Below are 25,878 nucleotides of genomic sequence, written 5' to 3' on the forward strand. Positions count from 1 at the left end.
TACATCACGCCTACGCCTCCTTCAGAATAACTTATTATGCGAAATGTGAATATTGAACGATGTTGAATACGACCAATTTAAAATTCTAAATAGAAACTACACCCACGGATGATAAGTTTCACTGCTAATTAGTACCCAATCCGGTTCTCATAAAAACTATAATGGCTTCACTGGGTGCTATTTATTCAGTCAAGAATTCACGATTGACTCTCACACTGCTTGTTGCCAAGCGTACGAAAGCCAGTATAAGTGTAATATATTTACACAAAAATAATACTTATGGGTATAATATTAGGGGTTGGTTGTACTGCATATGTAGCGTGGTAGTTGTGTGCAACAATAGGCGTATGAAACGGTAATTGTAAGTTGTAATGTTAATTGACTATGAAAGCAAAAACAGCAAATACTCTTCGCCGCTACACAAAAGTGTGTTTCTTTCCGTTTTATGTACAGTGTACTGAATTGGTAACTTTATTATACATATTTATTTTATTATAAGAAGATGAATATTATAGCGTGACAAAGAGTCACTCAGTCACTGGCGCCTGGCGCTAGGTCTACATGTCTTCTGTTAGAATATCATACTAAACCAACACCGTGTATAACTTTTAATTAAATTAGAACCTAAAAAACAACTAACAAATGATCCACACAATTATATACTTTATATGTATAAATAACCCATTTAGATAAAAACTATGATAACAACAATCGGCTCATTGCTATAACCTCGAAATTTACATACGAAACGACCATTAGTTGGCCTGTTGACTTCATTAAATAATGCAAACAGGGAAATCACTTCGTTCTATGAACAAACAGCATACCAGAGTGATACGTTTTAGCCTATTTGTATAAATTTTGAGCTATTTTGCATAAACATATTTGTTGTTAAATGGCTCTTATTTTTAATATTAATCTTAAAATAATTGTACTGCCGCCACAAATATTCTGCACACGTCTCTATTGTCAAGGCGTTAAAGTGCCTTTTCGGATATTTTTAAGCACCTTGGCTGCTCCAATATATCTGATTGAGACTGTACTAATTATACCTACCATAGATTAAAAATGTGTTAAACTAGTTTGATGTGAATACGTTATTAAGTTTACATTAATTAAAATAAATAAAATATAAAGTAAATAAGTAAGTAAGTAAATTGACTTAGCTAACTAAGCGTTTTCACTCACGTATTTTTAGTCACTCGCGCGACATGTTTCGGAGAGCCTAGGTCTCCATTTCGCGACGCGGGCCGCCGCAGTACGTGACGCCCACCCGTCGTGACCGCTACTCACTCAGGCACTGTTAGTGCTTGAAAATGGAGACCTAGGCTCTCCGAAACATGTCGCGCGAGTGACTAAAAATACGTGAGTGAAACCGCTAAGTTAATATGTCTCACGATAGTTTAAATTCGATTATGGCAAAACTGTAATTAAGTAAAAACAAAAACTACTGAAATGTACCGTTGCCAGTAAGACTAAAGGGGCCCACCCATTACCAGTCCGCCGGACGATATCGGACTGTCAGTTGTTCGGAACTGTCAAAATTTTTGTTCTAACTGACAGGCCGATATTTGATTCTGCTCGTGTAGCTATTGTAAGCTGTGTGAGGTGTACAATTAAATGTCTTGTATTATATTGTATAATCTGTATTGACACAAAGAAAACGGGGCTGTATTAAGGGGCCCACTGATTATCAGTCCGCCGGACGATATCAGCCTGCCAGTTGTTCGGAACTGTCAACTTTTTGTTCTAACTGACATCTTAATATCAACATAATATGTTAGACACTCGAGTTCGTAAACAAGTGATAAGCGGTGATAATACGCCAGACAGGCCAACCCACACCTACATATACCTACGAGATAACTGAGTTGTGCCTAGCAACCGACACATTGGACACTGATACAGACACTTACGTATTATACTAATTTATATCAATCCCTACTACGGTGGAACCTCGATAGCACGAATCTCAAGGGAAATGCTAAAAAAGTTCGTGCTAACGAGTTTTCGTCTTATTGAGTGTATCGACAGAGAGGCTCTTATAGGTTTAAAAATAATTTTAATTTTATTCGTCTATGATTTTATTCGTCTTATAGAGGTGTTGTTACGGTAAAACGAGTGAACATTTCGCATTAGAGAATTAATTATACAAACGTGAAGAACATGTTTCTCGTTTTATTTGAGTTACAGAGGTTTGTTAGTATTAAACTTCGAGATATAGAGGTGGAAACCTCGTAATAAAATAAAAATATATAAAACGTCTATTTTTTGGAAATACAGGTCATATTAGTAAAATTATAGATTTAAGTAGGTAAAAATAAGTGATGACACTGACACACGAGTGACACATGAGTGACACTGCATGTATAATTTGCACACCTGCATGCAGGTTGGACATGTAGAACTACTGTATTTTTAAGACCTTTTATTGTAACCGTGTTCTTGCAAATAAAAAAATTATGATTATGATTATTATTTTCCTTGTTATCGAGGTAAATATTGATAAAGCCGCCCTGTCTATTCTACTTGAATGCACGTACCGCTTCACATATGTATAGGTAGATAAAATACTATAATGTAACCGGATCGTACGAAAAAAGTATGGAAATTTTAGGAAATTTTAATGGTCCAGAATACTAAGTCTTCCTAGTAACCCAAGATGGCTAACTCTAATCAAAAACGACACGTGTCGGGAATCGGGGTATTCGGGATGTCAGGATACATTCTGTAAATTTCGATTAAAGTTTTCACTGCCTTCTGAAGTTTCGAGTTCGTCTCACCCACCACCCACCATGCTCTTTAATCTTATAATGACACCCCTTAATGGAAGCTCTATATACATAAGCACATAATCCACGTGCTCAGTACCCTTACCATGAGTTTACCGCGCCCTTAAACGCTAGCCACTGTCATTCCAATTCGAACGTACTGTACACTGACATCAGAATGATATTTGAATCATGTTATTTAGTTATAGTGCGTCTCGCCCGCGTCAATACATGTACGGACATTCGGACAAGTACGAGCGAAATGCACTATAACTAAATAACATCAGTTTAATGTCATTCTGATATCAGTGTGGGTTCGAATTGGCCTGTGTGTCAATACCAATTCATTCGCTGTGCACCAATGTATGAGCGAGATACTTTGCGAGTTGCGAGTTGCAATGCAAATAATTTTACGTGCCGAATACGGATAAACTTATAGCAAGGGTACAATAGTATTTTATACAATCGTGATATAATGAAAGCTTCTCAGTCGAGTACCGTGTTTAGGCAACGACGCTTGCTGAGTTGCCTAAGTAAGGTATGAGATTGAAAAGCTTGATTATATCACTATTGTATACAATACTTTTTCTACGAATCATCTAAAATTATACTTTTTTTACTATAAAACCTAAATAATTAATGAAAATTGGTAAGTATCTCAGTAGAAAAAAATAGTCTCCCGTTTATGTCTTTTCTATGGGAGCGCGGCGGCATGTGATTGGTCAAATTCATTTATAGTTGACTACAGCGTATCGAAATGAATATTATAGTTGAGTTGGGAGTCTATACATAAAAAGTACGCAATTATAGTTTGGTATACTAAATCTTAATTCAACCATTACAGTCGTCGAGTAGAAAAAATGCTTATCGTAATGGTAGAGATTAGAGATGCGATATAAAATATAAATAGACTGCTCGGGACATGTTTGGATAAGGGATATAATTGGATGTTTAACAAGGGTTTCGGCGGATAAACCTTGATTTGGGTTAAGTTATTTTACTATCGACGCTTAAAGTGCTTACAGAACACGTAAATGTAAATAAATTGCCATCAACACATACATTTGACAAGGGTGGGTTCCGTCTACTGCTAGTACTATGTCCCCTAAAAATAAGTACAACTAGTTTCTATAAATATGTTATTAATGTATACTTATATTGACCGGGATATAGACCGTAATTACCATTTGTATTGTTTTTGAGCTCCCGATATTCAATAAAATCTCTCAAGTTTAATATGTCTATGTCTCACGGAAGTTTTGTTATTAAAATCTCTCAATATAAGTCTAGTGAATGAAACTAACCGTGAATCATTTAAAATTATTAATGTATGTAATATTTCAATAATAAATATGAAATCCAGAAAGTCGATGTTCATTCGTCAAGATTAAAAGTGCGTTGTAAGCAAGTTACCGTATTTTTTTTTTGTTTAACGCACTTTATGGTTGACTGTACTTCTTCTTATTTCCATGCCTATTAAATACTCGAGACCTTTCAAAGGACCCTAAACTCGATGTGTTTATTCTTCCATCGGGGAGTTCCTCATGCTACCTTCCGACTGCATGATCAGATCAGCTCCATGTTAGCATATTATTAAAATTTAAAATGTCATCAGAATTAAGAGAGTACTCCACATTTCAAACGAATCAGATACCAGGATTTTTCATTAAAATTACACGGTGAAGATAAAATTGTGTAAAAACTAATAAAATATAAAGCAACGTAATGCGAAACAAAAAGTGCGTGTCTAAAGCCCGGTTCACATTTGTCTGATGTGTCGTGTTGTGTTGTGTCGTGACGCATATCGGTTTCATACATTTAATATGGTTGCGTTTACATTTGTCTGATGCACGCTGCGGCTTAAAATACACGATTAGGTACTAAGTTTCAGTTTTTTATTTTCAGCTGACGTCAATTTATTTACTGTATCGTGTCAAAACGGACACTAATGAGTGTTTAAATCACCAGTTAATCTGCACTTTTATTTTATTTTCTTTTCTTTATTGGGAAAAAAAAAACAGATACAGGCCAATAAGATTTACAGGCAAAGTTAGAACAGTACATATAGCCTACATCCTAAGACAATTCCCACTAGGAGGTCCGACAGTAGTTTTAGGATAGCATTGTGATCGGAACTAAATACACATACATACACTATATACTTACATTTAAGTATTTATTTCAATTTAGGCATAACATATATAATGTAATAAATTTAAAATTAAATAAACTAACTAATCTCTAAAACTAAACTAAACTTATAAAACTTAAAATAAACTTATAAATAAAAAATACTTACACTTAAACTTAACAATAACGACATTTAACACTTCTATAGTACATAAGCACATGCATAGGTTTATCATAAAAAATGAATTCAATGTTTTTATGAATAATAATAACTACATCAATAAATTGCTCTGATATTTAGATTAAGGTAATATTTAAAACTTGACAATTGCACTTACTAGCTATAAAGTCGCTATCAGATTTTCGTGATAGCTAAATCTAACGCAATTTTTTTTTACTGATAGGAATAGAATAAGATAATAACGCTGCCAGGTCTGGCATTTAGGTTTTAAGTCATTTTAAATATATAATCTCATACAAATTCAAATCAGATAATGAATATGCTTCTTTCAAGCTCATTTGATTATGCTTTTGCGAGATCGGATGCGAACCAAATTATACGATTCCACTATAATACCGATACGTAAAAATACCACCCAAGATTTGCCTCTAAATATCTTAATTTTTTATACCACGTCGGTGGCAATCAAGCATACGGCCCGCCTGATGGTAAGCAGTTACCGTAGCCTATGGACGCCTGCAACACCGGAGATATTACACGCGCGTTGCCGACCGTAACACTCCTCTCCCTCGTTGAGCTCTGGCAACCTTACTTACCGGCAGGAACACAACACTATGAGTAGGGTCTAGTGTTATTTGGCTGCGGTTTTCTGTAAGGTGGAGGTACTTCCCCAGTTGGGCTCTGCTCTAGATCTGGAATGACATCCGCTGTCCTGTGCCCTACCACACAAAGCGAGATGTCATTCACAGTGCCCATACCTCTCTTTTGGACGTAGTTTAAGGACATATCCGGGTCCGGACGCAGTTTAAGGACATACCCGGGTCCAATCTTAATTAATAAATGATGCCGCCAAGATCAAGGTCCATTTATTTGATTAAATTTTACTTCAGTGTTGTTTTGACACGCTCAGCTCTTTTATTGAGAGGAACCGTTCTTAAAATAACTGCTTAAGCACGTTGATTTAAAAACGTCACTGCGAATATCTGTTGTTGTTGTTGGTGGTGCCAATCTTCTATAATATTAAATGTATGGATGGTATAGAAAGGATGCCAATCTCTTATGGCAGAATTGTTGCAAAAGTGACCGCTTTCAGCTTTAAATAATAGTTTCTAATCTCTCCGGTGGCGCTAGTGAGGCTCTGGGACATGAGTATAACATGAACCATAAAAGGCAACAAATAACTCGACCAAATTACGTAGGTTGTTTTTGGTAGTATTTCGGTGTATGGTGGCGCCGCCTAATTACTGTTTTTTGATGGACACTTTTCAACATAGAGATTTGGCTCCTTTATATAGTCTCCATGATTAAATGGTTCTGTTACTCACACAATGATAAACAACGCACAGCCTAATCCGTTAAATGCAGAACCTCGAATTTGATATGGTTTTTTTATGGATTTGATCTGTCAGTGTGAAAAGTGATATTTCTTCAACGATAAACTTTGTACACTGATATATCATATCCATAACAAAACTAGATCAAATTTATAACCTGTATTTATTTATTACCAAGTGGATGCCGCAAAAGAAGCGCGGACGTGGCAGGCCCAGGCGGAGATGGCGGGACGACTTAGACACCTTCACTAATAACTGGCCGGAAACAGCTCAACAACGGGAGTCATGGAAATCTAAGGGAGAGGCCTTTGCCCAGCAGTGGGATACAACAGGTTATTAAAAAAAAAAATTTATTTATTACAATCAGAATGCGCCTCCTGTTCTCGTAGCGCTACAGCTACATAGCGTTGCTACGTAGGCACATAATCCGTAGCAGGTTTTTCCCGCTTTGTAGAAAAACCTTTCATCGTAACTACGAGTAAGTATTTTTAGTGTGTTGAGTGTTCATTACTTTTTTCTGAGAACTTAAGCGCGCGGTTGTTTTATGCGATAAACGCAGCGTTAAACGCACGCGATGAACGGAATGTAGGAAAAATGACAATGCGCTTACCGCCGCGTTTAGCCCGTAAAACATTGTATGGCCATTCGATTATCTGATGTAAAATGGTTTGCGACAAATACGCGTCGCGTTTAACGGTGCGTTTGTCGCATGAGACAATCGCGATTTTTATAGATTTTTTAAACTGACGGTATTTCTCTTACTAAGGCAAACTAATGAAACTAAATTGTAGAATGTAAAATTGTTTTTTGATTGGTCCGCGGCGGTAAACAAATATTAGCGGGGATAGCAAATTTACATAGCCAGATAGCAAAAAGGATAAAACAAACCAAATAAATGTTTGCGGTTTTTGTAAAATGGAGTAGAAATTTCTAAGCATTTTAATAGCAGAAGAAATTTACTTTATTGCGAAAACTTCTCTGATCTTGTTTTCCTTAATGAAGTAAAGTAATTGTATATGTACGTTAGATGCGGAAATTACGAAATAATTAACGATTCTTATGAAATTTACAACAAAGTTGTCCTAATGAGGCCCGAGGGTGTTCAGCGTCGAAGCGGCAGATGAGAATTAAATCCAATATTGTTTCTTTGTTGTCCAGAATAATTTATCAAAAAAATTCAATTAGGTAAGTATGATACGAGATTTGTTAGGGACACATTGGCACATACACGCACACAATGACAGTAATTAATTTTAATAACAAAACTTCCCAGAGACAGAGTAGCTAAAAATAAGTGCATTCCCGTTGCCAGGTAGATTTGGGGATTATACTGAGCAACTTTTACTAGAGAACCAACCCCGAAATCGCAAAAAAAATTTGGCTGTTTCATACAGTTTGACTGGTCCATTTTAAGGTCCAAGGTATTGCCTGAAAAACCAATAGAAACTAATAAAGAGTAATTTTTTTTTTCAATTGATCCAATGCGTAAATTCTATTCTAACTTTTTTTTTGTTCACGGAGTGGGCGAATGCTTTTACGCATCACCGTCCCCCCGGCCGCGGGAAGGCCATTGATGGGGGGGGGGGGGCTGAGAGGGGAGGGAGAACCTGGCCCTACCCACTAAACCCCCTCCGGCGTTTAATCCTCTTTGCCGTTTGTGAGGGCGCCATGGGATCGAGTACACTCTACCATGGCGCTCCCCGGCAGCCCCGGCTTGGCGCCAGGACAGGACACCCGCACTCGTAAATTCTAACTGTATAAATATTATAACGTGGATTGTTGTTACAGTGGGCACGACAACGACACACCTCACCGTCGTGAGGGTTAATAGCGACCCATCGCCCGTAAAGGACCATCAGGTGCCCGTGTTCCTGTACAGCAGGCAAAGCTTCGTCGTGGACCAGTGGGACCTCACCACCAATCAGGTCAGACTCTTATTTATATTTTGTGACCCTAATTTGTGTAATTACAAAGGAGATTGCGGGACCCTGGAGAACGGAGACTAAAGCTTTTATAAAGGAACTTGGTCGCCAGCTTAGAGATAGGAGCAGTGATCCATGCTTACGGGTCGTATCTGGTGCAAGGGGTTTCGTTGGCTATACCACGGCTATACATATACATACAGCGTGGAAATGCTGCTAGTGTAATAATGGGAACTTTTGGGTTGGTTGCGATTCGGGCGGTGCTTTTCAAATGGCTTCTATTATCAGTAGAATAACTATCATAAGGGAAATGACGAAGACTGTTGCGGATTGTTATTGTTTGCCTGTAATTGAGTCCCCTGTTGCTGATTTATGGCTGTAGGTACCTGGCGATGCCTACGTAGCGGATAAATAAATAAAAAATACAAACATTTTCATTTAAACTGTTTCTTCTGCAGCCTAGATTTGGAATTAGCGTCAACTGAAATATTCCATCGCGTACAATATTAATCCAAAATTAAATGGAAATGTCCAGTAATTTTCGTAAAGTGAACGATTTTTATATATTTAAAAAAATGGTTACGGCTTTTACGCGGGGTGAATCAATCTTTTGATACCTATAGAAGTGTACGTGGGCGACTAGAATGCGAACGCCGTGGGCCCGTCGCGCCGCGCCGCTTCGCTTCGCGTTCGCGAGTTGTTCGCTTACGTAAGACGCAGCGTAACTTTTTAGTGCAGTATAATTTCCGTTGGCGAATTGCAGAGATTTCTGCTTACAGGCAACATCTCGACAAAAATGTAAACGTTCGTCGATGTAGATATATACAGCGACACGTACTATTAACCTTTCATATGAATGATGGCCAAAAATCGTGGGTCAAACCTCGTTTTAAATGCAAAAAGATAATTAAAAATTCGTTCGGAATCCTTATCATACACAGACAAGAGGTTAATTAAATAAATATGTTGTTGTTTTAATAACAAAACTTCCGTGAGGCACTGACATATTAAATATATTAAACCACATTTAAACATGTCGAGCAATCATCGACTTTATAAACGTGAGTGACCCGGTTTAATATATTTAATATGTTGTTGTTGTTGCCAGCCGGCTTCACAGTTACGCGAATAGCTGATATCTACCTACGCCTGTCTATTTATGATAATAAGTACTATAATCAATTATATTGATTTATGATAATATAATAGGTACTATAATCAATTATATTGGCGTATGTGTCCAAAGCAGACATAGATACATAATACATAGACAGCGTTATAAATTGACTTCTTCTCGTCTCGTCTTCGCGTTTAATAATAAACCAATGATAATAGTTTTTTTGCGTCTCGCGGACGAATTATAACGATGCGACATCCTATTGTATCCAACGTCGTGCAAAATACTAGAATAACAAAAGAAAATAACGACTTTTTGTCTGTCTACACCTACAGCGTTGCTATTTTTGCAACATTTTACAGTTTTATAATTTACTAGACTTTAGTACACCAAAAAACATTATTAACCGAACTTTAGTGATACAAAAATAAATGAACTTAAGTAAAAAAAGAAATAAATTTTGGTCACTATCCTAAAATCGATTTATTTGTTTAAAGCCAACCTGTTGGCTGGTCGCTAGTCCTTAGTCCCAATTGTTGTGTAAGTATGTACATTGGTAAGATATTTTGTCGCGCTTGCGTGATAAATGACAGAGTATGACGTATGTCTATTAAAAAGTGAGGCTTCTTAGAGGCTTGGCTTTTCTCGAAAAGTCTTCTAGAAATCGATTTTCGCTCGTCATGTCTATAGGAAAAAACCATTTCAAAAATATATGTAAACAGTCGGGTTTTTTGTTTGTTTTAATAATAGTTGCAGTTTAATGTAATAAAAAATATACTGTTTTTCAACTTGATGACTTTATTTCAGTTTATTGATGTACTTTATTAATCGCATCAATCGCAGACGTTTCTGCTTGGTAAAAAAATATTTAGAATGGGTAGCACATCGTAACTGGTGAATTTCCAATATGACTTGGAACTCCGGTGGCCGTTTAAGAAGTTTAACGCTTATACGGTAGATGCCGCTATAGTCGCTGTCGGTATAGTGGGAAGATTTGCTGACTATGGATGAGGTCGTGGTTGCTCAGTTGGCAAACCGCTGGAGTATCGATCCAAGTGAGTTCAAGTCTCACGCAAGGCAGTAAATTTTCCACTTTTAAATTTATTCTAAGCTTGATGTACTTTTCTTATTTTTTTTATATATCCTTTTAATTAATTTTAAACATTATATGAGGATATTCACAGTCATTCATTTGGTTTCATTCAGTCATTTTCAACTTAGAGCAGTTCAAAGTCAACCGTGGAAAATGGAAAATGTTATAGTATGTTATATACTATAACATTTTCACTATATTGTGATCTACTCACAAAACCCTTTCAATTTAAAAACTTTATACTGCCGACTTTATGACGTCACAGCAACTAGCCCCACCACTTTTGCTCTTGTTATCTCATATATTTGTGTTCAGGACATCAATTTGAATGCATGAACGAAAAGTAACCTAAAACCTGTTCCGCCGCCCTACTATCTGTATCATGTCTTAACCGCGGCATTCGTGTGCCTTTCATCAAAATCCGTTCGACAAGCACCCAAACATCTAAACGAAAAAAAAATATGGTTGTCTGTAAAGTCGGTTTACGGACGATAGTTTTGCGTGATAACGTCATAAGAAAACATTGATAACCACCATGGACATATGTCCACAACGTTACCATGGATATCTGTCCACAACGTGACACTTTTTCGTGCATGCTACCGGTGTTCATCGATTTATAAGACGTTATCACGTCAAAAATCTTATTTATAATAATGCTACGGGATTCTAGTCGTCCAATCCAACTATGTATATCGCGCCATAAAACTAATAGAAACGGCCGACGCTCAACTCTCAAAATACATTTTATAGTCCAATTGGCCTTCGCGATTTTGTTCCGCTATTTAATAGTACTGTTGCCAGGCTTCGGTTCATTGCACTGCACACTGTGGCTGTTCCTGGAGCAGGGGAATATATCTTTTATTATGTGTGTGGAAATTAATAGTACATTATTGTCGAGGCTCGGAAGTAGCTACTTGCTGGCTGAGGATTCGTTTTAAACGGACGACCTTGGGAGTCCGTTTAATTGAATCCGAAGCCAGCAAGAATTAGCCTTCCAGCCGAGTCATATATAGTGCTTTTCTCAAAAATGGCGCAATAATAACAAATATAATATAAATATTTTACAGAAGCAACGCTCTTATGTATATATTTTCACAGAAAGAAGTAAAAAGATTTGCTTTGCCGCCTTTTATTTTATTAAATTAAAAATAGAGGTGTATTTTTCTGCTGAAATTACGCCAACCTATTTGAGACACCTAAATAGTCGCGGTACCAACATGATAATAATAAGTACTGATCATCTGTTTGGCTGTTTAATGGACCCATGCCTTCATTTGATATGGCCACTTCAACTTTTAAAAAGTTTGGAACTCGACAAATAATGGAATTTGTATGCTACATTGCAGTCCCGAAATCGAGACTGCAATGTTTTTAACTTTTTAATTTTTTGACGGACCATAAACTACGCACTTCGCGACCTACTTTTTAACCGGCAACGTCGACTTTGCCGTCCATTTTTGAGAAAAAATATATAAAGCTGGGGACAGTTTTACGAATGCTAGTAATTTCTCATGCTAGCGGAAGCAATTTTTAGTATTTGTTGTTATAGCGGCAACAGAAATACATCATCAGTGAAAACTTAACGGTTCATGAGATACAGCCTGGTGACAGACAGACAGACAGTGGAATCTTAGTAATAGGGTCCCGATTTTACCCTTTCGGAACCCTACAAAATAAATAGACGTCCATACTACCTGAAGGTGAACATCTTGATCATTTTAACAAATTTCAACCTCGTCACGAAAAAAACGTTACAATGATAACTCAATAACATGTGGTCGCTATACTTACTCAACCTCATATCTGCAACAATCATTTGATGGAAATGTCGCTTTTCTTTCATTCGGAATACGGGTGTTTTTGTCATCAAATGAGTGTTGCAGATACGAGGTTGAGTAAGTATAGCGGCGATAATAAACAGTAAGCATTACGTAAGAAAACCTTACTCAAATTAGCTGTCAGTGCTGTCACGTATGTCAGCTTAAGGTAGGTCCGTGCGTTTTTTGTGCCAGTGTCACAAAAAACCGAGTAACGTCAAAGACCTATATAACTCCGTATAAGATGAATAGTCTAAGGAAAAAAAAATGCCTCGGAAATCAAGAAAATTTGATTCTCGCACAGATGGCGCTACGTATTACGCTGCGCTATATTGAAACGGTTAACTGACGTAATAAAAGTCGAAAATTGCTCGACATGTTTCGACGACACGCTCAATAACGAGGAGCTTTATCGAAAGGCATACAGGTTACTGACCGACGCAGACTAAAATTAATTTCTCAATACTAATCGATTCAATACTAATCGATTCAATACTAATTGATTGATTTTCTGAAGCGGTGGTGGCCGAGTGGATATGACGTCCGACTTTAATCCGGAGGTCGCGGGTTCAAATCCTGGCTCGTACCAATGAGTTTTTCGGAACTTATATACGGAATATCATTTGATATTTAGGAGTGAAGGAAAACATTGTGAGGAAACCTGCATACATCTGCGAAGAAATTCAAAAGGTGTATGTGAAGTCTCCAATCCGCTTTGGGCTAGCGTGGGGACTATAGCCTCAGCCCTCGCGCGTATGAGAGGAGGCCGTTTCTATCCTGACGACCGGCGTCCTACACGCAACACGCAGTACATAGACCCCAATTAACTTTTAACTCCTTATCAACATGACAGAGTTAAATTTAAGCTGACAAATTTTGAAACCCGGTCGTTAGGCTATAGGTATCGTATTATATTTGTGGAAAAGGTGTTAATTCCAACTTAATTAATGGCCTTTAAGAGGCCGGTGTCGATTTTGGAGCAAAAATGTAAAATTGATATCAGATTTAGTCGTTGAAATTATACACGTTTTGTTACGTAATATCTAAATAACAAGTATTGGTTTCTATTAGCACGTCTTCTCATCTTGCCTTTTATAATATATCGCCGGTAATATATGAAGAGAAGGGGCAGTTTTTAAAAATTCATCAAAAAATTATGTATAAGAATAGTTTCAGCAAATGTTGTAGATTGTTTAAGTATCACAATTACGTCGAAAATAAGTAGATTTTCGGAGAAATTGTCACTTGTTTTGAGGTCATTTGTAGAGAAAATTGAATTCGTTTAACTTTCATTTCCTCGAACTCTAAGTCATATAACAAAAATGTAATCTTATAAAGGTCAAGTATAGAATATGTGTAATACAAATTTACCATTTTTAGCCACGGAGTAGGATGGAGATGGCAAGTGGGCGTTCCCGTCTATCCGACAGTTAGTAGCGACCGACTCACTTTATGCACAGACTATGCTCAGTTGTTGTGTAAACTTCATGCTCGAATGACATTCACGTCGTACGTACGCTCGTCTAACAAAAATTGATAATTAAATTTAAAATGCCGTATTGTGCAGTATTAAGCTGCAGAAATCACAGCGGTTTAAAAAATCTTTCACGTGGAGGTATTTCCTATCACCGGTGGTTATTTATTTAAATATAATCCGATAAATACGAAAAATCTGTTTCTATTGCATTATTTACGAATGTTCGTTAAGTAAATCTATATTTTATCAGTTAGAACTTAGAGTTCACAATCCTTTGTCACTATTCTTTACGTTTATCTGGAATATTCGCTATCCTAAATGTCAAATAACTTCGCTACTCAGATGCTGCGCAATGTCGATATTTATATCGATAAAGTTAAAGTTACGATATTTCAAGTTTGATGTTTGGTAGTTCGGTAATAAATTATTATTTTAGACACGTTTCTAATTATTATTTGGGATAATCAATGTCTTAGTAAATATGGCAGCTCTGGTCATCAAGCACTAAGTTAAGTCGGGGTCATTTCATGGCAACCTTTCAAACCTTCGTATTCCTTTACATACGTTTTTGTTTTTTACACCCATCATATTTTCATCGTTAATATAATTAGACTAGGTACTTAATGCACTTATGCGTACAATGCATGCAATGTGCCATGAATAAACGTTTTATATTTTCTATTTCTTTATTATTAATTATTGTAGGTTACCACAAGATGCCGATATTAAAAATAAATGGGTCAATGCTACTGGGCAAGAAAATTAGTTTCCGCAAAAATATAGCACCATTTGCTAGGAGCATTTCTTAGAGAAAGATTTCTGGGGATAAAATTGCCATACATCTCATCTAGCGTCCACACGCCTAAAACTTAGTTACTAATTTAGTAATTATTAGTGACATTCGGGCTCACTTAATTAATAAAAAGTGTTCCGTACCACGCAAACTAGCGTGAAATATTGGAATTTTGCCGCCCCCCTTCCTGATTTGATAGGTCACAATCTTACAATCAAATCAAGTGGGATCGATGAGCCAGTTTCATGTATGCTTTCACACCATACAATTAATTTGACAATTTAATCAGGTTGTCCCGTCTAGATTGGCCTTAAATGCTGCTACAAGTAAATATTGTTAAAGACGAATACTTACCTATGTAAGTAATTGCAGATTTGTGATCACAAAATAACAGCAATACCGAGTTAATAGACCTTTAAAGAACTATGATTTTATCTGTTTGACTTTAAGATATATTTAATGTTCACATTAACAACCTAGTTGGTCAATTAATAAGAAACAAATTTCTAGTTAGATATTTGTTGTACTGTACTACATATTATTTTTCATACAATCACGATTATCACTACCTATATTATAATCATAAATAAAGTATCATCTAAATGTGTTAAAACATACGGTAATGAAATATCAATACCTAACTGAACACACAAATATCGATAAAACACTCCGATTACACTGTCCCCTCCCTATATCGTCGAATGGAAAGAAGTTCCAACGGTTAGCTACTCGCAGGCGTGTAGAGGTCTCGAAAACACCAGTGTAACGTGACCGTGAGATCCGTAACAAACCATGCGTAATTAGACCTTACTTATACTGGTTTTTAGCCCTTTTCTCGCCTGTTAAGTAAGTGATTTTAAAATTATATAAAATAACGCCATCTGGTGTTGAGTAGTTGTATTAGGTGAACGTTGAGCGAGCTTTTGTGAGATGAATGAGATAATGAAAGAGTCGTATGTCATATAGCTTTGACATTATAATTTAAACCGTCACTCATGTAGCCTACAGTTGATATTCGTTCGAAAAATGTCCACCGGTAATAACTTTTTGGTATGGAAAGTTGCTACGAATCAGAGCAATTTTGTAAGTGTGTGACGTATTTTAACGAGGCTATGAATGAGTGAGTTTAGCGACACTGGTTTTCATACTAAATAGGAGTCATTTCACATCCACTAGTTTATTAATTCGTGTTTTTAGCAGTGCAACCATTACGAAATTTACAAAAAACGAGCGATAAAATCAGTGCTTTACGCGCGTTTGCCTAAACGTCCATCAGAAAAAAAATCATTACTAATTTTGTGTCTGTTTTCAAAAAAATGATCTGATAAAAGGCAAGATAAGAAGACGTGCTAATAGAAACCAGCACTTGTTATTTCAATTAGGTAACAAAAGGTGTACAATTTTACAGACTAAATCTATCAATTTTACATTGTTGCGACTAAAATCGACACCGGCCTCTTAACAAACCCTCACCTATGCTCATAACACCTAATCCTATACACGCGTTCCCACTCTGTGGGAATTAAGCTTGAGTGAGCCACTCGAGCTTAATTCACAATTCACGCTATTTAGTAATTATCCCTTTGAGGAAGTTCCCTCCCTTATTGTCTGTTTAACCTGTAATTAAGACATACTTGAAGGTTATTGTCTGTTCGTAATATCGGGATTTAATCGATTAATTGAATTAGTCGCGAAATTTCATGTTATTTGGTCGCTCGCCAACTACGTTACTGAAAACGCTTGATCCGAAAGCTACGAGGAAACGCTTAGAGAGAAATCACTTCAAGCGTGACGCTGGCGGTGTACGACTGTGAAAAACAAATGTATTCCGATGGAAAGCGACGTTTTTTTATTTCTTGAATTCAAAAATAAGCTGTATTCGTTCAACTTCATTTGTATACTGAACTGACCCGTGTCGTGTGTTAGTCCTTTTACGTTATATATTACCTAAAAAGTACGAATAGATCCACTTCATCCACTATCCGCGTGGTTTGTTTTCATGTCATTCTGTGTACAATGAAATCCATTAGCATTCTTACAACGATCTGGTATGTGGGACGACTGGGACGTTCTTGTTTATATCAATCTATTTTAATAAGTACATTTATATGTCTGGGACATACTAAAATCTTCATTATTTAAAGTGGCCGTTTTATATCTTGCTGGACTATAAAATAAAGTATAAACTGTAAAACGAATAGCCTTTATTTTTGAAATTGGGTTAAGTAGATTAAATTACTGGGTGCCTAGCCAAGAGGCCAATCGTCTTCGCCGTACCGAACGAAACGGAATGGAATGAAATGTCTTTCTGTCGCACCAATATGGAAGATATTCCTATAAAAAAAAAAAAAAAACATTTATTCTATAACCGTCGAAATAAAACTAAAAATAATTGTTTATCAACCCATTTTTTTCTCATCGTCTTAAAAGTCCGCAATGTGAGGCACTTTTTTGCATCATGAATAATTATGATGATATGATCATGATCAATATGCATGTCTCTATGTAGAAGTGGAGAGCCGACAATAGAAGTTCGCCACTTATGCACATTTTATAGCTCAATTCCATCAATTGCGTAAAAATATTGTGTTTACAAAGTCGTTCGTTACCCTCGCCTGTAATAGCAACGAGCATGAAAAGCGCACGAAAATAAAATAAATATTGTACTTACTAAATTTTCCGGTAAAATAAATTTTATATCGTCGTAATAAAGTTGAGATTCCAAAAGCTAGCGTAGGAAAAACGCACAAATAAAATATTGGTTGCGGTGGTCGCTCCTAATAGATTGTTTGGCGTTTTCTTTGTTTCAAGATTGCTGAAATATTTGAGAGCCAAATTCCAGAAGAAATATGCGCTAGTCGTGAACATAGACCTGTACTATTTTTTTTTCGTTACTATCACGCGTATATAGGGTATCGACCAAATAAAGAAACAAAATTTATCTTAATTGTTGTTTGTGATTTCTAAGAACAATATAGGTGTAGGTATCAACATTGTCAACTTTCATTTCAGGATTAGAAAAAGCCCTTATATGCTCATGGCTCACCATTAGGTAAAATATGTAGTGTCTTGCAAGTCTTTGTATAGTATACTCTCTCTATAAGTCATAGGTATAAAATGTGAAAAACGTGTGTAATTCAGAAATACCACACGTGGTCCTGATAAAATTATACCAGCTAGCAGCTATATGTGACGTTTTCAATCAAAAGGTACCACATTGTCGCTTGTCGATAAGGGTGATTTCAAATTGATGCTATATGGAAATAGCGCCTTATTGACAACCGACAATAAGTACCCTTTTGGATGAAAATGGCACATATTTCAAAATATTCAATTAACTTATTAGAACCTGAATATTAACTTCACTGAACTCTCAAACAAAGCTATTTCAAAGTTATCAAAGTCTACGCTTCTTCTCTTCTCATCACAGCTAAACTTTAGTAACCTAATATATCCACATTCCACATTGATATGGATATTATGGATTCATCCAATCCATCTACTTTTAAATTTACCACAAATCTGCTGAATGAAGTTAAGTAAATATACAACACATTTCTATGCATTCATTTATGTCTGTAGCTGACTGTATAATACAACTGACTTTTATATCCATTATTTTAGTCAATCCTGTTTTTGGTGGGGATCGGCGAACATCTAAATAGGATCAAATTATTCAACATGTGCCATCGTCCCATTTGTCAATAAGACAAGGCCGCGTAATTTAATGATTAATGAATGATACAGATATTATAGAATATTGGGTCTTCAAAGGTTTTTTGTTTATATCATGGAGACTATATAAAGGAGCCAAATCTCTATGTATGAAAAGTGTCCATCAAAAAACAGTAATTAGGCGGCGCCACAATACACCGAAATACTACCAAAACAACCTACGTAATTTGGTCGGGTTATTTGTTGCCTTATATTATGGTTCATGTTATACTCATGTCCCAGAGCCTAACTAGCGCCACCGGAGAGATTAGGAACTATTATTTAAAGCTGAAAGCGGTCACTATTGCAACAATTCTGCCATTAGAGATTGGCATGTTTATATACTCGCCCACAGATACTAAAATATTTGACACAAAGATGAAAGTTTTACTTAAATTTAATTAATGTATCGAAACTGTCCTAAATTATTTATTAAAACAAGTTTTCAAATTTGTTCATTTAAAAACTATAAAACTAGTGGCTCTATGAGCTGCAAGACCTCGCGATAAGCTTCATAAGCTTAACAATTTTAAAAATAAAAATAAACTATCTTAGTTGAGTCATTATCACAGCGAATTCACAATGGCCTTAAGTGGCAGAGACCCTAGTGGCACCTAAGTTCTTTATGTTCTTCTTTTTTGTAGAAGCCCTAGTAACATATACAACATATTTTAGATTTTAGTTAAGTTTTACGACATTTTAATTTGATATTTTATTTATGTTGTTTTCGTTGACATTAATGTTTTTTTATACCACGTCGGTGGCAATCAAGCATACGGCCCGCCTGATTCAAACGTTTTTAAATTTAAGACCATTTTTATTTTTGTGATTATAGAAATGTCATGATCTTTAGTCTAGTTTTCGCCTATCGTGTTACTTTCCACCATCAAATTATTCACTGCGGTGCTCCGATTATTCAGTGGCATGAATAATTGAATAATCCAAAGTGTCTGGCGTCTACTTGACACGTGTCAGACGTGTCTGCTATTAAGACGGGGCTAACTAACGCAAAATTGTAGTTTTTTCTATTGAAATGTTACGTTTTTACAAAGGCAAATGCCATGAAAAAATCTTCGCAGGGCTTATTTTTGTATGGTTTTCATAGAGAAATAACCCCTTTTGAAAAGACGATCCTCAATATTAAGCAGAAGTATATTTTAATGAGGGCTAACGCGTATGAATTCGCCGCTAGGGGCGCTAGTGTAGATGGTGGTTTTTTCCATAGTTCGAAATGTCAAATGTCACTGGTCACTTCAATGACTGACAGCTGTTCTTTAGTCTTTTGGACCACCATCAACAGAGGCGCCAACTGGTGAGCAAAAAAACGATAGCCCTCATTAAACCGCGCGATCGGCAAATCTTCCGTCGCAAGTATAGTTAACGCTATCTCAACTGAGCTCGTTCACTTACCTGTACTCACAATGGCATTATGTTAAACAAAAACCATTATTTCTTTTGTGTGAGCGCGTGGCCTTTGTGCCTGAGCGCGTGGCCATTGTGTGTGAGCCTCAGGCACAAAGGCCACGCGCTCACACAAAATAAATAATGGCTTTTGTTTAACATAATGCCATTGTTAGTACAGGTAAGTGAACGAGCTCAGTTGAGATAGCGTTAACTATACCTATCGTGTGGTGAGCCATATTTTTTGCTCCTTTCTAATAACCTGGCTTTACGCCCCCTCTTAATAAATATACCTATTGAAACAACATTCCGGAATAATTTAAATTTCCTATTTATACCTTCTAGTTAATATTTACTTTGATACTCTGTTATCGGCAGTGTCTCGAAGGCCTGTTGACCTCTTTGCGAGCGATAAGGTGCAGTTTCCGATTGATTGCACACTTGTTGTGTTGCTATTGAAACTGCTTTCCAGAATAATAAAAAAATCCTGTACTTATTAAATAGGTACCTTTATTTATTGACTGTACAATATTCCTTAGATACTGGCCTGTTGACGTCTTTGCGAGCGATAAGGTGCAGTTTCGGATTGATTGCATGCAGCCGCTTATTATGTCGCTATTGGAAAATTCCTGCTATTAAGTACATGTGAATCGCCATTTTATTGAAAGTTTTACACTACACTTTTTTTAATATTTAATTTTTGATGTTATTTCTAGATCCTAGCAGGAGAATAAGTGTCCCAAATCCCAAATATCTCCATACATCTGTCGATCCTTCCATTCCGTTACCGTGGATAAAATGCAACGTTCTCATCAGTTATTAAAGAAAAAAGAGAGCCAGAGAAGATAAATATATATAATTATGTTAATTATGGGTTTGACGACCGGTCTGGCCAAGTGGGTAGTGACACTAGTGATCCTGCCTGTGAAGCCGATGGTCCTGGGACTCCTGGGTTCGAATCCCGGTAAGGGCATTTATTTGTGTGATGAGCACAGATATTTGTTCCTGAGTCATAGGTGTTTTCTATGTAATTATGTATTATATATCAACATCAGACAGGCTCCAACCAAGCTCTCGTTTAAGCGCATGTTACGCAAGCATTTTTTCGACAAGCTCACTGGTTAGTTGTCCATCGTAGGCATAGTATTATTTGCACTGGGTACACAAAATGAAGTAATATATATGTAAGTTTATTTAATTATAGTATGTATAGTATGTATAGGTATATGTAAGTTTATTTTCGGTAGTGTGTATTATTTATCGCTATATTTTTTGTTTTAAGTTACCTATTCTGCTTTTTTTTTGTTCAAAGCCTGCACCTATCACTGTTTCTGTTTAGCCTGGTGGTTGACTGGTAGAGAATGCCTTTAGGCATTAAGTCCGCCATTTGTACTTTATTTGTTATATTGTGCAATAAAGTTTAAAATAAATAATAAATAATATATCGTTAATATTAAGTATTTATATATTATATATATCGTTGTCTGAGTGCCCATAATACAAGCCTCCTTGAGCTTACTGTGGGACTTAGTCAATCTGTATAAGAATGTACTATAATATTTATTTATTTTATTTATTTATGGGTATGACTCATAAATACCACTTATTTACATTAAAAATACTTTACAAAAGAAAATTTTACAATACATATATCGTATTGTTGCCAATGTTGTTTAACCAGTAGGTATGAAACACAAATATTATCGAGTGTCGGGTTCAGTGACCTCCGCTCGGACGCACCTATCATTTAATTTTAGCGCACGGAAACGAAACCAACGTAATGTCGATAATCGTATGCTGTAATTAATTTGTGGATATAAAATAAACGTTAAGGGTGCCCGGCAAGGTCGGGTCTCCATACAAACGTAGTTATACATTCAGATTCAGATTATTTATTAGTAAAAAGAATAAAAAAATTTACACGTCATATTTCTAAATGATTTAAGATTAGACTTAAATGTACGATATATATAATTAAATACAATTTCAATGTGTCAGGTGTCAGTTATTTGTTCAAGTTAATAATCATAGAATAATGTTATAAATTAATTATTAAATTACAAAATGTCAGTGTCGTCGATTCGATTAAATTACAAACAAAAGATGCATGCAACAAAAATCCACTACTTAATACTGCAAATTATCACTTAGGTTTTCAAATTCATTTATATCGTAACAAGCACATTTAATTAGTAACGTTTTTAGTTTATTTATGAAATATTGTCTTCGGTTACCGCGATAGTTACTCATGAAATAAAACTATGAAATATATCATCCGTTTTCATAGTTTTATTTCATTATTTATGAAAATTGTGTCACTGCCTGCATTTCTTATGTCAATTGGAATTTTATTGTATATTTTGGGCCCGAAGACGCCGAGAGATGATCGGGCCTATAAATAAATTATAAGTTTTTATATTACGCTCTCATTTTAAAATGTGTATATTAGTTTGCTCTGAAACTTTGTACTTACAATAGAATAAGGTATATCTATGTTTGTAATTAGTTTATGTAGCTTCAGATATCATAGTTGAAAAATATAGCGAATTTAAGTTTTTCATACAAAACTTGTTTTTGCTCTATTTCGTTTTTTTATATAAACTGGAGCTATAAACTAATTACAAAACTAGATATACCTCATGTCATTGTATGTGCAAAGTTTCATTACAATCCAACACGTTATTTTAAAATGAGAACGAAACTCCGTTTTTATGGGAAGGTGAAATTCGGCAGGTATACCTACGTTTTTGTAAGGTTTGTTTGTGCAATAAAGTTTAATAATAAAATCGTTTGTTTTGGATAACAATAAGGCCCATACATTTCTAATAACATAATAGATAAATAATCCATCCCACGATTAAATTGACGATTACTGTATTTGCATTTACTTTTGCAGCCATTTTTGCGTTATGGTATAAGCTCGAGGAAGCCCTTGCTTTACGCCCATTAAAATCTACAGTCGAGTCAACCAATTTGATTCCTATAACCTTACCATGAGTCACTGACAGTGTCAAAACTGACATATTCACTAACGTCTACTTAACTTACTTTCTATACATCTCGTTCGCACTAATATACCACTAGAGCGAGATGCATTGAAAGTAAGTTAGGCACACCTTAGTAAATATGTCATTATTGACGCTGTCAGTGACTCGTGGTAAGGGTACGCCACTATAGAACCTTGTCGCTTTGACTACTAGATACATGACATACATCATCACTCAATAAGCACTGTCGTAGCCAAATAAAGTGATTCCATTATGACATGGTTCTATAGTGGCCTAGGAATCAAACTATGGACAGTTTTTTTTCTTTATAATCGTAATTTTTGCTGTGGTTTTCCGTTTTCTCCAATATCCTCTATGGCGAACCCTACACGTCAATAAATATTGTGATAATTATCTAGGATCAGATCACAAGGATTTCCAGAAATCTAGCGATAAATATTGTGATCCGTCAATACACTACCCTACACGTCAATAAATATCGTAATCCGACAGCTTATATTGACGGATCACAATATGGATCTTGCGTGTAGGTTTCGCCTATTTTTAATGATGTTTTTTTAGTTTTTGTATGTCATATAAATATCTTTTACAAGTTAGTCAAGTCGATAAAATCCATACTTTACTGGCGAATTCACCTTAATGTCATAATGAATGGCTGTAGAAGGTTGAATTAATATACTATACATATTTATATATTGAAATGCCTTGGGCGTTATCGAAGTGACAGCAGAACGATCACCCGTCCAAAGACATTATGCATAGTTTGCACAGGCTCTTGAAAACCCATTTAAGTAGAACTTATTTCAAGTGTATTTTTATAATAAAATGAGTAATAGTTAGCTAAATTTGCTTCTTAGTTTAGTAGTTTTACGCTTTAAAGTTTTAATGATCGAATCGAAGTTACATAAGTGACACACACATGTATATATTTTTCGTAAGTACGGTACACGAATACCTATTTTATTTTAGTAGAACTTAATACTTGTTTTTATATCCGAGATACCTACTAGAATGACAGGATAATGTCAAGTATACGAGTAAGCTTAGAAAATGTTAAAGTTAAAAATAGTTCCTTTTCGTCCAAATTGCCGCAGTGTCTTAAGTCAAAAGTCTTTGACCAGTGTGTGTTGCCAGTGATGACATACGGATCTGAGACGTGGGCGCTAACAATGGGCCTCATAAGAAGGCTCAAGGTCACGCAAAGGGCAATGGAGAGAGCTATGCTCGGGGTTTCTCTGCGTGATAGAGTCAGAAATGATGATATCCGCAGTGGCAGTGGGCGGGGCACATTGCTCGCAGAACTGATGGCCGGTGGGGCCGAAAGGTTCTGGAGTGGCGTCCGCGTACCGGAAGACGAACTGCCGGTAGGCCTCCAACAAGATGGAGCGACGACCTGGTGAAGGTCGCGGGAATTCGGTGGTTGCGAGCGGCACAGGATCGGTCGGAGTGGCGAGCCTTGGGGGAGGCCTATGTCCAGCTGTGGACGTCTATCGGCTGACATGATGATGATGATGATGATGATGAGTTCGTTAAGTTATCACAGTGAACTCACAATGGTCTAAAGCGCCGTATACCCTATTGGTGCTTAAGTCATTTATGGCAATTTCCGCATTTTGAAAAATTTTCAAAAAAAAAACATTCCACGAGAATGTCGCTTACGGCATGCCAATCTTTTAGTACTTCTAAAAATGCCAAGAAAGCCGATTTTTGGTCTGGATTTTTATGACTTGGTAAACAAATTAATTGTCAGTATATTTTCGAGTTTTACGCATTTGATTGAGGTAGCTGCCATACCATTCTCTGCGTGATAGAGTCAGAAATGTTGATATCCGCAGTAGAACTAGGGTCACCGACATATCTCGCAGATTTGCAAACCTTAAGTGGCAGTGGGCGGGGCACATTGTTCGCAGAACTGATGGCCGGTGGGGCCGGAAGGTTCTGGAGTGGCGTCCGCGTACCGGAAGACGAACTGCCGGTAGGCTTCCAACAAGATGGAGCGACGACCTGGTGAAGGTCGCGGGAATTCGGTGATTGCGAGCGGCACAGGATCGGTCGGAGTGGCGAGCCTTGGGGGAGGCCTATGTCCAGCAGTGGACGTCTATCGGCTGACATGATGATGATGATGATGATGATGAGTTCGTTAAGTTATCACAGTGAACTCACAATGGTCTAAAGCGCCGTATACCCTATTGGTGCTTAAGTCATTTATGGCAATTTCCGCATTTTGAAAAATTTTCAAAAAAAAAACATTCCACGAGAATGTCGCTTACGGCATGCCAATCTTTTAGTACTTCTAAAAATGCCAAGAAAGCCGATTTTTGGTCTGGATTTTTATGACTTGGTAAACAAATTAATTGTCAGTATATTTTGAGTTTTACGCATTTAATTGAGGTAGCTGCCATACAAGGCAAAGCATTTCGTAAGTGACATTCTTGTGGAATGCCCCAAAACTGCATCGACAAAAAAAACTATTTATTCACTGTGACAGTTTACTTTTATATCGAGTAGCTGTCACGTTAAATGTTTGTAGACATTTTTTTGAAGTTTAGCATATATTATATTGATTTAGAAATGTAACATTTAAGAAATAAAAATACTGAAATACATATTTCTTCAATTTTTTTTAATAAACCCGTTCAAATGAGATTTGAACGAACTGTCATAGGGTCCATCATTAGAGTCCATTTCCTCGATGTTTTTTGGAAAAATTATACCCAGTCTCGAAATAAACGTTTACCCAGCGGGCACATACAAATTTCATCGCCCAGTACGACCGCCTGCAGTTAACTATCCCACTCCACAGATCCCTAAATGTGTAACTCATGGTGGCAATTTAAGTTGCCATGCCACACGACTGGGGGCCAACTGTGCCAATCAAAATGACGTAAGATCCTATAGCTTCTATTGCGAGATCAGCCTTTTTGACTCGGAGGAGACTCTGATAGCCCTATTACGCTGTTGGAGTGGAATTTATATGGAAGGATCTGGTTCTAGATGTTTTACGTCAAGGGTCAAGGTCGACTGAAACTGTACTATAGGATAAGACCTGTTAATTACACACAGGAACCCTCATTACTACTATACTTCGAACGATTTTCTATCCCCGGGATAGCAGGT

At 36.4% G+C, this 25,878-nt stretch overlaps 1 protein-coding gene across 1 annotated transcript in view; it reads left to right on the top strand.

The window, feature by feature from the left end:
• LOC134746267 (GATOR complex protein NPRL2-like) overlaps nt 1–25,878 on the top strand; it is a 74,135-nt gene that overhangs the window by 7,963 nt on the left and 40,294 nt on the right. Inside the window, exon 4 of the mRNA XM_063680611.1 lies at nt 8,205–8,341. Coding sequence (XP_063536681.1) covers nt 8,205–8,341 — 137 coding nt within the window. The remainder of the gene's footprint in view (nt 1–8,204; nt 8,342–25,878) is intronic.

The sequence above is a fragment of the Cydia strobilella genome, chromosome 12, assembly GCF_947568885.1.
Source record: "Cydia strobilella chromosome 12, ilCydStro3.1, whole genome shotgun sequence".
In the NCBI taxonomy this organism is placed as follows: domain Eukaryota; kingdom Metazoa; phylum Arthropoda; class Insecta; order Lepidoptera; family Tortricidae; genus Cydia; species Cydia strobilella.